Genomic DNA, 13,993 nt, shown 5'->3' on the forward strand with positions numbered 1-13,993 from the left:
CAGAGCTGGTGGCCACAGTGAGGTGGCCTTGGAGGTGGCAAGATGTCCTTGGAGCTCCTTGCCTGGGGTAAAGATGGCCCCAAATCTGGTGGTCTTGGTGCTGACACATCCTTGAAGCTGGTGGCCACAGTGGTGGGGTGGTCCCAGCACAGGGGGGTGTCCCCGGGGCTGGTGGCCATGGAGAGGGGATCCCAGGGCTGGTGGCCCAGCAACATCCACAGAGGTCAGTGGCAGGTCCTGCAGCTGCTCCCCGCGCTGGCAGCAGGTCCCCAGGGGGTTGTGGCCATGGCAGGGTGTCCCCAGGGCCACTCCTGCTCCCCCCCTGCCCCAGACCCAGCTCAACACACCAACCCCCAGCCTCTGGGGACACCCCGTTCCCCTGCCCACCCCCCGTGGGGCTGGGACCACCCCCATCCTCCCCACAGCAGAGCAGGGGCACGTTTCCTCTTCCCTTCCTCCCTCCCTTCCCCCCACAACACACACACACATTCCCTGCACTTCCAGCACTTTTTCTGCCTCCTGCTTTATTCTTCTGGCCTTTTTTGAGCATCTTTAGACTCTTTTTTTCCTCCTGGGCACAGGCAGCAGGGCTGGGGGGTTCCCTCCTTCCTCTGACCCTGCCCCCTGCCCCCCTCCCTGGGGCTTGTCCCCAGGCCAGGCTGCAGACACTGGAGGGGGGAGGAAGGGGAAGGGTTTGCAGGGGATTTTTCCCCCCTTTTCCCTGCTCTTCCTTTCCTTCATTTTCATTCATTTCCTTGGTTATTTTCCCCCATCCTTTATTTTTTTTAATTGCTTTTTTTAATAATTGCCTTTTGTACAAAGGTCAGAACTAACTCTAGGGAGGGGGAGGGGGGCTGGAGGGGGAAAATGAACCAAAAAAAGCCCCCCAAATTATTTGGGGGAGGGGAGGGGCACTGGGTGTAGAAGAGGCTTATTTACATGGTATTAACATGCTGACAAAAAGGTTACAATATTGAGTATCGTACAACACCGAGGGGGGCGAAGAATTGGGGGGGTAACAAAGGGGGGAGGGGTGTAAAAATAAAGGGGGGAGGGGTTAAAAAAGAAAAGGGGGGGTTAAATAAGAAAGAGGGGGTGGAAAAGTAAAGGGAGGGGTTAAAAATAAGGAGTTTAAAAGGGGGTAAAAATAAAGAGGGAGGGGATAAAAATTAGGGGGAGGGGTTAAAAATAAAGCGGGTTAAAAACAGTAAAAAATGAGGGGTGGAAATAAAGGGGGTTAAAAAGGGGGAGGGGATAGAAAATAAAGGAGGGGTTTTAAAAGGAGGAGTTAGAAATAAAGGGCAGGGTTAAAGATAAAAGGGAGGGGTTAAAATAAAGGGGGTTAAAGGGGGAGGGGTTAAATAAAGAGGGAGGGGTTACAAATGAAGGAGGCGGGAATAAAAAATGAAGGGGGTAAAAAAAATCAAGAGAGGGTTAAAAAATAAAGAGGGGAAGAAAAACCCAACGGGGGAGGGGCCGAAACATGGAGGGAGGGGTAAAAAAAGGAGGGGGGGGAATAAAAAATAAGGGGAAGGTGTTAAAAATGAATAAGCAAGGTAAATAAAACACCCTGGTGGGAAAGTAACCCCCCCACCCCCACCCCCAACTGAAAAGGCAGAGTTAAGGCTTAAAAAGTGTATAAAAAAATACCAGAGTTAATATCCAAAAAACCCAAACAGCTGAGAATACAGAGGGGGGGTGGCAGGGAGGGGTGCAGCCCCCCCAGCTCCACACACGGGTCTATGTACAGGCACAAGGCGTCGCCCTCACAGGGACCCCCCCAAAAAAAATACAAACAACCCCCCCAAATGCTTTCAAAATCACCCCAAAATGTCCCATTCCCCCCCCTCCCAGGGGGTGGGGGCTGGGAGGGGGAAGGGGGGTTCCCTCCCTCCCTCCCCCCTCTCCCTCCGCTTCCTTCCAGGGCTGTCTGTGGGTTTGTTTTTAGCAGCACCAACGTCTTGGCCAATAAATAGATATATATTTGTATCCAAAAAGCGGGGGGAGGGGCTGGGGGGGGCTGAGGGGCACCTCCCCCACCCCCCCTTTCCCCATCCTCAAACCCTTCCCCCCACCCCCTCCCCCCCAAATCAGAAACCGAACCGCAGAGATTCAAAGTGCTCTGAGACCGTCTTTGGGTGTCACCAAACCTGGGGGAGGGCCCGGGGCCGGGGACACACGCACGGCCCCCGGGGTGCTGCGGGTGGGCGGGCGGGCGGCTGGCCTTCCTCATCCTCCTCCTCTTCCTCCTGCTGCTCCTCCTCCTCCTCCTGTGCTGCTGTGCTGCTCCTGCGGGGTGTGGGTGTCCGTGTCCGTGCCCGCGGGCGGCTCAGATGAGGGAGATGCGCACGGGGATGCCGGGGGACTCGGTGCGCTGGGGCGAGTGCTGGCTCACCAGGTGCTCCACCACCGTGTGCTTCGACATGTGCTTCATCAGGTAGGTCTCCTGCGGGGTGGGGAGGGGATGGGAGGCCCAGGAGGGGTGGTTTTAGGGGAGGGTGAGAGAGTGCAGCCTTAGTAAGTTTGTGGATGACACCAAGCTGGGTGGAAGGGTCCCAGAATCTGAAGGGTTGGGAAGGACCTGGAAAGATCATCTGTTCTAGAGCAGGATCACCCAGAGCAGGGCACACAGGGACTCATCCAGCTGGGTTGGGATGTCTCCAGAGAAGGAGCCTCCACAGCCCATCTGGGCAGCCCCTGCCAGGGCTCCCTCACCTCAACAGGGAACAAATTCTGCCTTGTGTTGCTTTGGAACCTCTTCTGTTCCAGCTTGTCCCTGTTGCCCCTTGTCCTGCCCCTGGCCATCACTGAGCACAGCCTGGCTCCAGCCTCCTGATCTGCTTGAGGGCAGGGAAGCCTTACAGAGGGATCTAGACAGGCTGGATGGCTGGGCAAGGCCAATGCCATGAGTTTCAATAAGGCCAAGTGGTGGCTCGTGCCCTTGGGCCACAGCAACCCCCAGCAGCGCTACAGGCTGGGGGAGGAGAGGCTGGAAGCTGCCAGGCACTGAGGGACCTGGGACTGTTGGTTGACAGCGGCTGAACAGGAGCCAGCAGCGTGCCCAGGTGGCCAAGAAGGCCAAGGGCATCCTGGCCTGAATCAGGAACAGCAGGATCCTGGATCTGTCAGCAGGAGCGAGGAGCTGATCATTGCCCTGGACTTGGCTTTGGTGAGGCTGCACCTCCAATACTGTGTCCAGGGCAATGGCATCCTCGGGGGCATCAAGAAGAGTGTGGCCAGTGCAGGGCCAGCAAGATGCTGAGGGTCTGGAACATGTGTGTGAGGAGGAAAGGCTGCAGCCCTGGGGCTGTTCAGCCTGGGGAAGGCTGAGGGGTGACCTCATCAACACTGACAAGTACCTAAATGGTGGGTGTCAGGAGGTTGGGGCAGTGCTTCGTTCTGTGGTATCTAGTGCCAGGACAAAGGGTGATGGGATGAAGCTGGAACACAAACAGTTCCATTTGAACATAATAAAAACTCTGCCAGTGTTTCAGTGAGGGAGCCCTGGCCCAGGCTGCCCAGGGAGGGTGTGGAGGCTCCTTCTCAGGAGGTTTCCTGTGTGAGCTGATCTAGGTGGGACCTGCTTTGGCAGGGGAGTTGCACTGGGTGATCTTTAAGGTCCCTTCCAACCCTCACCATGCTGTGATTCTAGGATTCAGTTTTGGGCCCCTCTCTACAAGGACATGGAGATGCTGGAGAGGATCCAGAACTGGGCTACCAAGCTAGGAAAGGATTTGGAGCACGACTCAGATGAGGAAAGGCTGAGGGATCTGGGGCTGTTGAACCTGGAGAAAAGCAGGCTCAGGGGAGACCTTCTCACTCTCTACAACCACCTGAAAGGAACCTGCAGTGAGGTGGGGATGGGTCTGTTCTCCCCAGTAACAAGCAATAGAACAAGAGGAAACGGCCTCAAGTTGCCCCAGGGGAGGTTGAGGCTGGATGTGAGGAGGAATGTCTTTGGTGCCAGGGCTGTCAGGCATTGGAAGGGGCTGCCCAGGGAGCTGCTGGAGCCACCATCCCTGGAGGGGTTTCAGAGCTGGGTGGGTGTTGCACTGAGGGCAATGGGCTGGTGGGTGACAGGGCTGGGACAGAGGCTGGGCTCCAGAGGCTTACAGGTCTGTCCCAGCCACAAGGACTCTGTGACTCTGTGGCTGCTGCTGTGACTCTGTGAGTGGGTGCTGTGTGTGCCCTGGCTGCTCACCGAGGTGTATGCACGGCCGCACATGCTGCAGCAGTAGGCCTTGGCGTGCTTGATGGCGTGGGCAGAGAGGTGGATCTGCAGCGAGGCCGAGTCCGTGTAGGCCCGGTAGCAGTTGGGGCACTTGTAGGGCTTGTCCTTGTTGTGCTGGCGCTGGTGGGACTGCAGGAGGGGCAGAAGGGGAGTGAGGGAGAGGGGGGATCACAGCACCTGCACCCCCCCTTCCACATCACCCCAACCCCGCAGCCCAACACCGACCTGGAGGTTGGAGAGCTGGGTGAAGGCCTTTTCGCAGCCGGGGTGCGGGCACTTGTAGGGTCTGTCACCGGTGTGGATTCTGGGGAGAGGGGCAGAGGGTGACTGTCACCTCCTCACCCCCACCCCAGGGACTGGGCGAGGGGACAGGCTTGGGGGGGTGAGGATGGTGGGGACAGCAACCACAGTGGGGACAAAGAAGGGGCTGGGGATGAGGAGCATGGTGAGGATGACGAAGGTAAGAGGGACCAAATGGTGTGGTGGGGATGAGTGCGGTGGAGATCACGAGTGTGGTGGGGACGATGAAGGTACTGGAGATCACAAGTGTGGTGGGGATGATGAAGGCAGTGGGGGTGGATGAGTATGGTGAGATGAAGGTGGTGGTAGGGACAATAATGGAGCTGGAGATGAGCGTGCTGGGGTCAAGGAAGGTGCTGGAGATGATGACTGGTGGGGATGATGAAGGCAACAGTGACAGCAAGTGTGGTGGGGAGAAAGAACAGGGTGGAGATGGCCAAGTGTGGTGGGGACAATGAAAGTGCTGGAGATGATCGGGCTGCAGGTGGACTTGATCTCAAAGGCCTTTTCCAACCTAAATGATGCTCTAACTCTTGACTCTCTAGTGAAGGTGGTGAGGACAATGAAGGTGGTGGAGATCATGAGCGTGATGAAAGCCGTGGAGATGAGGTGCTGGAGGTGATGAGTGTGGTGGGGATGATGAAGGCAGCAGGGACAGACAAGTGCAGTGGGGATGAAGAAGGTGGTGGGGATGATGAGTATGGTGGTGGGGACAGATGACCATGGTGGAGACAATGAAGGTGTCTGGGAAAGATGAACATGGTGAGGTGATGATGAGAGGGAGGACAATAAGCGTGATGGGGATGGAGAAGGTGTGCATGGTGGGGACAATAAAGGTGCTGGAGATCATGAGTGTGGTGGGGCCAGTGAAGGGGGTGAAGACAGCTGGTGGGGATGATGCAGCAGGGACAGACTGGCATGGTGGAGACACTGAAGGTGGCTGGGAACAATGAATGTGGTGGAGATGATGACAGGGAGGACAAGAAGTGTGGTGGAGATGGACAAGCATGGCAGGGGTGGAGAAGGTGGTGGGACAATAAAGATGCTGGAGATGATGAACGAGGGTGGTGCAGATGAGTGCTGTGAGTGGCAATGAAGGCAGTGGGGACAGCCTGTCACAGTGAGGGACACTGAAGGCTCTGGGGGACAATGAACATGTTGGAGACGCCAAGCGCAGCGGGGACAACGAAGGTGGTGGAGACAACAAGCACCACGAGTCCGCCACGAGAGCCGGCGGGTGGACACCCCCCTACCCCACAGGGACCCCCCGGGGCGGCCGTGGCCTCACCTGGTGTGCTGCTGGAGGTGGGAGAGCTGGCGGAAGGACTTCTCGCAGTAGGAGCAGTGGTAGGGTTTGACGCCCAGGTGGATGCGCAGGTGCTGGGCCAGGTAGGAGGCGTTGGCAAAGGATTTGGAGCAGTGGGGGCACTTGTGGGGCTTGGCCTCGGTGTGCGACTTGGAGTGGATCTGCATCTCCGACTTGGTGAAGAACGTCAAGGGGCAGACCTTACACCTGGAGAGGGGGGCGGTGGCGGAGAAGCCCGCAGGGAGCAGGCTGGGGCGGAGGGGGCGCCCCACGTCACCCCCGAGCCCTCCCCAGCGGGGTGGGGGTGCCTACCTGTAGGTCTTGCCCTCTTTGGCGGTCTCTCCCGAGGCCAGGATGGGATACGGCACCACCAGCACCGGGGGGCCAGAGGGATTCTCAGCTTTGATTTTCTTCCGGCCTCGTTCGGCCTTGGGTGCTCCCAGCAAACCGTGGCCCTGGATTGTCTTGATGGAGTCGAGGAGGGGGGGGCTGGTGATCCCTGAGATTAGGGTGGGCGAGGAGGCGATGAGACGGCTCTGGCTGGTGGAGGTGGGAGTCGAGGGGGTGGTGGTCCCCGTCCCCGTGCTGGATTCGGAGGTGCTGACGGCCGGCGCGCGGGAAGCCAGCCCCAACCCTGGCGGGCAGAGAGAGAGGAGGGAGGGATATCAACCCTCTCCCCTCTTTAGGGTCCTAAGTTTGGGGGGAAGCCCTCCCCATAGTGTCCCTGGGTGGTACCTGTGACGGTGCTGGTGGCTGGCCGGGCGTGCAGGGCCACGTCGGGCTGGGGGACGGCTTGAGGGTGAAGGCCCGGGACCTGCTGCAGTTTGGGGAGGGACATGATGGACTGGCTGCTCTCGGCAGGGGAGGGGGGCACCAGGAGGGGCTGCTGGGAGGCCACCGAGGTGGGGGGCAAGTGAGGGGGCCGGATCTTCTCTGCCATCAACTGCTCCTTGATTTTGTTGATCAGGACCAGGTTGTCCAGCTGCCGGGGGGAGAAGAAAGCAGAGAGCTGGAAGAGAGGTGGAGGGATTCCCAGTCTCCCCATCCCAGGCATCTCCTCACGTCTGTCTGTCCTCCCCCCTCCCCAAAACCCCAGGGCCAAGGGGGTCCTACCTGGCTGGGCATGGTGGGGGGGGGCGGCCAGAAGTAGGGGTTGTTGAAGCGCGGCTCCGCCATCCTGCAGGGAGAGAGGAGGGGTCACAGGGTGGCACCACCCCCCCACAGACCCCCTCAAACCCCACCAACACACCCCCAACCCCCCCACACAAAACAAGAAAGCAACACCCAGGCTCTGAAATGGGGCAGGGCCAGGGGAACCTCCTGAGGATCATCCCAGATGGAAATCCCTGCAGGATCAGGGAGAAGCCAAGTGCCTCAGAGACCCCGACATGCCAGCGAGGACATGATTTGGGGTGAGGGGAGGGGGCAAGCTGGGGAGAGAAGAACCAAAACCCCAAATCTTGCAACCCCCAGAGACATCTACATCACTCCTCCAGGGAGAAGGGATGCTGCAGCAAGAGCGAGGGCGAGTGTGACGGCGGCACATTGAACCCAACCCCCTCCCCAAAACAAACCCCCCCTTCTCATCCTCAGAGATGGAGCTCAGCTGGAGAAGCCAGCGTTACTGCGCCAGCAAACCTCAGTGTTTCGGGGCAACGTGTGAAGGACACTGGGGAATGTCCAGGGGAGCTCCCTGGGGAGCTTCCTCTGTGAGAGAAACCAGAAACTAGAAACTCTGTAGTTTCTAGAGGAGCGAGAGCGGCGGCGCGTCCTTTAAAGCTTTTGGGGTGAGGCGATCTGAGGGTGAGGGGCCAACAGCAGCTGGGGAGACCAGGCACTGAGAGCCCCAGGGCACATTCACAGAGTGATAGAATCGTTGCAGCTGGAAGAGACCTTTAAGATCACCAAGTCCATCCTTTGTCCCAGCCCCACCAACCATTAGGAGGCTGGCTGGTGTTTGCTTGACAGGCAGCTCCCGCCTGCCCCAAAGGCCACTGGTTCCATGTGAGAGCATCCCTGCTCACACAGAAAAAGGCACCTTGGGAGTGGGGCGTGAGCCTTCCTCCTCCTCCTTGCACTCAACTCCTAACTGTGTGTGCTGTGCCACACAGGCAGTGTGGCAGCACCCAGCAATAAGGAGTCCTGGTCCTGCTGGGGACTTGGCACTCAAACGGCCACCCCAGCCTGGGCAGGAGCCGTGGAGCGAACCCCTCTGGGCTCATTTTCCAGGGGGGATATGAAGCGAGGAGGAGGAGAGCACCCTGACCCTCACAGTATACAGAGCAGCACAGTGTGTTTTGGGGTGCCTCAGAGGCAGCAGGACGGAAGGAACAAGAACCATTTCACATGGCAGAGCCCAACAGCACAGCCGGGACACCCCCCATCCCCTTCCCCGGCCCGACCTGCTCCGTGCCACCCTCCGACTGCCCGTGCACCAGCCCTCGCCACCTTCAACAGCAAGTGGCCCCAGATCTGTGCAACAGCCCAGTCACCATCGCTGTACAGACTCACAGGGTCTCCCCCTCCCGTTTTCTCTCCGTATTTACTCGCCCGCGTGCACCGCCAGCTACTTCACATCGATTACGCTGTACCCACGTGCCACCCACCTCGTGAGAATACCCACTGGCTACGTTCATGTCTAGAAGATCCCTGAGGGATGATGAACACGGGGTGGGATGGTGACACAAAGGCTGAGATGGGGCAGGAGGAGAAAAAGCCCTCGTGAGGAAGGTGGCCAAATCCCCCCGGTGTGGGGGAAAGAGGAAAAGGGGTTTTTGGAGCTCCTCAATGCCATCACGTGCCCCACAACCTCCATCCTTCCTGCCTGTCTGTCCCTTCTCCCTCCCTGCCCCAACTGTGGCAACGAGGATGGAAAGAACCGGAGCAGCCCCTGAACCGTCACCGAAACGCTACAACCGGTCCCTGGCGCGGCGTTTTTGGGGAGAGAATGCCAAATATTGCCAAATACCACGTGTCTCTCTCTCTCTCCCCTTGGCACCACCTCCACCTCAAAGAGGCCTGATGAAAGAAATGATCAATTATCTGTAAAGCACCACCACGCTGGGAGCTTGATGAACCTACCCCGGAATAGAGAGGAAAGAAACTATTAACAAACTATTTTCCCTGTTCCTGCCCCGATTTAATGGATTTCAGCAGGAGGAGAGAGAGAGAGAGAGGCTTCCCCCTTCTGCCAGGGCTGGGGGCGGGAGCTGGGGGGGGGGATAGAAAGCAGATGGAAAAAAGAATTATATATATAAAAGCTGCCTTTTTTCTATATTCTCAGCTAACTATGAAAAATGGGAGCTGACATGCAGCAAAAGAAAGGGGAAAAAAAAAAGGAAGAAAATCCATTAAAATGGAAATGATGAAAGGTGGGAAACGCTGCAGCGTCCTCCCCCCTTCTCTGGCTCTGCATTAGGGCTCTCTGTGCCCCTCAATGTTTGGCTGGGCAGGGGAGAAACACCCCCCACAAAGCCCAGAATTCTATGTAGGCACCAGGTTTTGCCAACTCTTGTGGAAGGTTGTGCAAAAAGCTGCCCCGGGCGGGCATGGCTGGAGGAGAGGGGCGTGAGAAGAGCGAGCGGGGACGATGAGACGCGGAGCCCCGAAACCGAGGGTCGCCCCATAAACTCCCCTTAGGGCAACCCTAAAAAAAAAACCATACCAAAAAGAGGCACCAAAACTCCTCAGCCTCCACAGCCCCCAGGGAAAAGGTGTGTTGGGGCAGGGGGGAAGGAAGAGAGCGTGAGAAGCCGGGCGAGGCGGGGCGCAGAGGGGGATGCCGAGGTGGAAGGGGGGGAGAGGGGGGTTGCGTCGGCGGCGAGCGGGTCGGACGCCGGTGTGTTTTGGTACTCACAGGCTGGCCTCAGAAGGCAGGTGGGCGCAGCTGCCTGGGGAGACGTGTCGATGAGGCTCCAGATTGATGGGAGGTAGATGATGGCACGGGTGGGCACGAGCTCACTAGAGCCTTCCAACTTCCTACCCAACTGCCGCTAAGTCAAGCTACAGTTCTCTAGGGAACGCCTCTACCTTGGCAGCCCTCTCTGTCTCGCCTTCGCTGAAATAAAAAGAAACAAGAGATTTTTTCTTTTCACGGCACCGCCGAGAGAAAAGGGGCAGCTCCCGGGTAGCGGCGAGCTGGAGGCCGGCGAGCGAGCACCGACCCGGTACAGCTGGCAAAGGGGGGTGGGGGTGGGGAGAGGACACGAGGGGGAGGGATTTGGGGGGTGGTGGAGTGCCTAAACGTGGCCTCAAGTGAGCGAGAAGCTGAGCCCTCGGTGTCCCCCACCGCCTGTCCCTGAGGGTCCCGGAGAGAGCATCGGGGCAGAGGTTTCCCCCCCCGTCCCTCCCCTCTGTGCCAAGCGGCGAGCGCAGGAAAGCCGACAACGGCCCGAGACGGCGCGGCGGGCGAGAGCCAAGCGGGGTGGAGGTCCCCTGAGTGTCTAACCCCAACCCCCAGCACCTCAGATCCCCCCCAGCACCGCAGATCCCCCCCAGCACTGCGGATCCCAGCACCGCCGCAGGACAGACACAGACGGGGGATGGCGACGCTGGCGTAGCTGTGTCCCCACCACCTCCCATGGCTGGGTGAGGGCAGAACCCGGCTCTGCCCTGCACCACACCACAGGTTCCCCCAAAAAACGCGAGGCCATGGCCTCTCTTCCCCCTGGGAAGGACACTTCCCCACACACACACACACAAGCAGGGTTTGCCCGGAGCAGGAGAGTTTTCCCCGACGGAAAGCGAGTGCCCACGGGCACAAATCCCAGCGCAGAGCCGCCGGGGTGGGAAGCAGCATCTGGCACCGTCCCGCTTCCGTGTTCAGGGAAGATGGATCATCCTCATCCGGGAGGGATTCACCCCAAAGCAGAGGTGGCAGAGGCAGCCAAGGCCGGGGAAGCCGAAACGACAGGCTAGACCTGAGCTCCCCATTGCTCAGGTGGGGTAAAGGGGGGGCCAGACCGCACGCCGTAAGATCTCACCCAAGATGGAACCAATTAAACCCCACATTTCCACCCCCCGAAGGGCTGTTAACTGGTTTCTCCTTCAGATTGTCAGCAAAACCAACCCTGGTGTAAACCCAGGGCTGGTACCAGGGAGGTGGGGAGGTCCCTGTGTGGGAAGGGGGGTACAGAGACAAGGAGCCAAGCACCAGAGTGAAGCAAAAGGGGAGGCAAAGCCAGGCTGGGAGTGCTGCAGGATGTCCCTCTCTCCCCAGGAGGGAAGGAGGAGGAGACAACACTCTCCAAAGATGAGGCGGCACAACCCCAAACCCTTGGGGTGGAAGCACCGACCGGCCCGTCAGCAGTGGGACTCACCACAGGGGACACGGGGACAGCCCACAGGGAACCCCTGAGGCACCCGTGGGGCGACGCTCACACCAAACCCATCCCCACAAAACACACCGTTCCCCAGCACGGTGGGTAGCGGGTGGTTACATCAGACCCGCCAACTACACCAGACCCCCAAGAGAGACCAGCAAGGCAAAGCCAGCACCTGACAGCTCGGGTGGGCAACCAGCCCCTCAACACCCTACAGCAGCCAGGGGGTCCTGGAGAGCACACATGGGTGCCACCACGCTCAGGGAAACTGAGGCACGGGCAGCTTAGCAGGGGGTGACCCCGAGGAGGCAGCGCACGCACCGAGTCCAACATGCACTTGTCGTGACATCACACCCATCGGCCCGAAAACCCACAGCAGGGAGCAAAGAAATAAAGGTGGTGGTGGTGGAATGGGAGGAGAGCAGTTTGAGGGAGAAAATACTCTTTTACACACGTAAACACACGTATCTGAAACCAGAAATCTCAAGAGGCCACACTTCCACCATGAGGTCCCTTCCACCACCAGATCCCATCCCTTCCCCGCAAGGTTGGGAGGGGTGCAGGCAGCCCCTCGTGCCCCCCACCCCAAAACCCCTGGGGAAGGCCAAAAACCCTGCCCCTCATCTATCAACACATCCATGCACGTTAACACCTCTACTATGATGTGTTTCTTTTTGGAGGTGGCCGGATAATCCCGTGCAACAACGCATCACGAAGTGCACTGACGATGTAAATACAGAGGGAGAAGGGGAGAGGGGTGGGGGGGGAGGTTTGTTGAGTCCCCTGGATAAAGCCGACGTGCCCACCTCTGCGAGTACTGGCGTTGCTTCCCCTTATCCGCGTCCATCTCCAGCTCTAGCTGAGACCGGGTGCTGCACGCGGGGGCGTTTTTCTACGGGGGGACAAGGAGGACAACTTCACACACCCCGAACCCACCGCCAGCCCCCGGCGCGCGACATCCCAGAGCGGAGGAACAAAAGCGAAGCGTCTCCGACCTACCCGACCCGTGGGAACGTGGGGTTTGTCCTGAAAACAGAGAAGAGAAAAAAAGAAAGAGAAAAAGAAAAATAAAAGGGGAAAAAAAAAACAACAACCAAGCAGCAAAGCGATGTTTGGGTTTGGTTTGGGGTTTTTCTGGAGTCCGGTTCAACCCCAAGCTGCTGGTAAAGGCGAGGGATGGGGAGCTGGCTGGAAAATTGGGGTTGAAATCCATCCCCTCACCCCGGACCCTCCTCTGCCTCTCGGCAAATGGCACGCCGGGAGGGACCAAAAACTTTCTTTTTTTTTTCCCCCTCTCTGCTAAAATACCACTTTATAATCTCAAAAAAAGGCCTCAAGGCTCAAAGCCACATATTGCCCCGCTCCATCCTCCCCAGGTTCAAAAACCCGGCTGATGTCCGAAGGACCATGGGGTTGGGATGGGGAGGGAGAGGGGGGAAGGTAGTGGAGGGGGGGGGAAACAACCAAAGCAAGGAGCATCCTCCGACTTCATTTGCTGAAGAGAAAAAAAAGAATCCCCCCCCCCCCAAAAAAAAGCAATAAAATCATCAAATTCATTATTCCTTGCTTAAAATGCACCATCGTCCAGCTTGGAAGCTTCCCCCCACCCCCGACACCCCTCCCACCTCACCCCCATCCCCGGGCCCCAGAGGTGGCCGGGGAGATTATGGATGTATAAATAGTATATGGCTAAATATACGTCGTCCAGGCAGACAGACAGACCTCTCTAAGCACCGCCACAGAAATTTGGGTCCCTCGCTAAAGCTGCCGCATTCCTGCCAAAGCGAGACGTAAAGAAAATATTCCCCGTTAGACCCTCCGGCCAGCGAGACCACTTTCTAGACAAAACCGGTTAATGCGGAAAGAGAGGAAAGGAAAAAAAGAAAAGGGGGGGGGGGAATGGAATAAAAATGATAAGAAGAAGAAGAACCACCCCCCCGTGCTTCTTCTGCCACCCCCTGTGTAAGAAAAAAAAGGCATGAATAAATTAAAAAGCAACAACACACACACACACACACTCCCCCCAAAAAATACATGCAACATCCACAAAAATAGGTACGTTCAGCTGCAATTAACTTTTCCATTAAACCATCCAGGGGAGAAAAAAGAGAAAATCCGGCAAAATGGGGATTTTTCCTGGCTGTGTCCCCCCCTTTTCCTCCCTTTTTTTCTTCCCCCCCCCTTCCCCTTTTCCTTCTTCTTCCTCCTCGCTGAAAAAGGGGGTGGGAAAATAAAATAATAGTAATGTTTTTAAAAAAAAGAGGTGGAAAAAGGCGAAGTTTGGCGTTAAGTGAAGTTGAAATCCTCGACCTGGGAGGGGAGATTGGGGGGGGGGGGGGAGGTGGAGGGTGGCTTTTTTTTTCCCCCCAGACAAAAAGGCCGAGGGATGGGGATGGAGGGGGGGGGGGGTTGGGGAAGGGGGGGTTTGGCCCGGCCGGGAGCTCCCCCCCCCCCCCCTTCATCCGCCGCCTCTCCCACATTCTCAGACGGTTTTATTAAAATTCGCAGACAAAAGGAAAACAAAAATGGCAGCCCCGGCTTATTTTTAAAACGCTAGGACGGGGACGCCATATTCTGCAGATCTGCGAGGAGGGGAAAGGAGGGAGTGGAGGGAGGGGGGGGGGAGGTGGTGTGGTTAAAAAAATATATAAATGTTTAAAAAAAAAAAAAAAGATAAAAAAAATCATTTAAATAAAATACCCCCAAAACGCAGCGCGCGGGGGGGGGTGGGGGTGTGAGGCCGCCCCCCCCCCCTGCTCCTACCCGGGGGGGGTGAGGGGGGGTGAGGTGGTTTACAGGGATGGACGGGGGGGGGGGGAAGGAAGGGAAGAGGAA

The 13,993-nt window shown here is 57.8% G+C and overlaps 1 protein-coding gene across 4 annotated transcripts in view; it reads right to left on the minus strand.

The window, feature by feature from the left end:
* Positions 1–2,066: 2,066 nt before the first annotated feature.
* Positions 2,067–13,993, minus strand: part of ZNF362 (zinc finger protein 362) — a 13,441-nt gene continuing 1,514 nt past the window's right edge. Inside the window, exons 1-10 of one of the 4 annotated variants that reach the window (XM_062012764.1) lie at positions 12,881–13,027; positions 11,965–12,184; positions 9,694–9,894; positions 6,951–7,014; positions 6,573–6,819; positions 6,150–6,471; positions 5,820–6,044; positions 4,457–4,535; positions 4,202–4,360; positions 2,069–2,446 (exon numbers count right to left, since the gene is read on the minus strand). In XM_062012764.1, coding sequence (XP_061868748.1) covers positions 2,330–2,446; positions 4,202–4,360; positions 4,457–4,535; positions 5,820–6,044; positions 6,150–6,471; positions 6,573–6,819; positions 6,951–7,013 — 1,212 coding nt within the window. In that variant the 5' untranslated portion in view covers position 7,014; positions 9,694–9,894; positions 11,965–12,184; positions 12,881–13,027 and the 3' untranslated portion in view covers positions 2,069–2,329. Of the gene's footprint in view, positions 2,447–4,201; positions 4,361–4,456; positions 4,536–5,819; positions 6,045–6,149; positions 6,472–6,572; positions 6,820–6,950; positions 7,015–9,693; positions 9,895–11,964; positions 12,672–12,880; positions 13,030–13,993 lie in introns of those variants that run through there. The other 3 variants (XM_062012766.1, XM_062012762.1, XM_062012763.1) reach the window with 3 other exon arrangements.

This window comes from Colius striatus, chromosome 21, assembly GCF_028858725.1.
Source record: "Colius striatus isolate bColStr4 chromosome 21, bColStr4.1.hap1, whole genome shotgun sequence".
Classification (NCBI taxonomy): domain Eukaryota; kingdom Metazoa; phylum Chordata; class Aves; order Coliiformes; family Coliidae; genus Colius; species Colius striatus.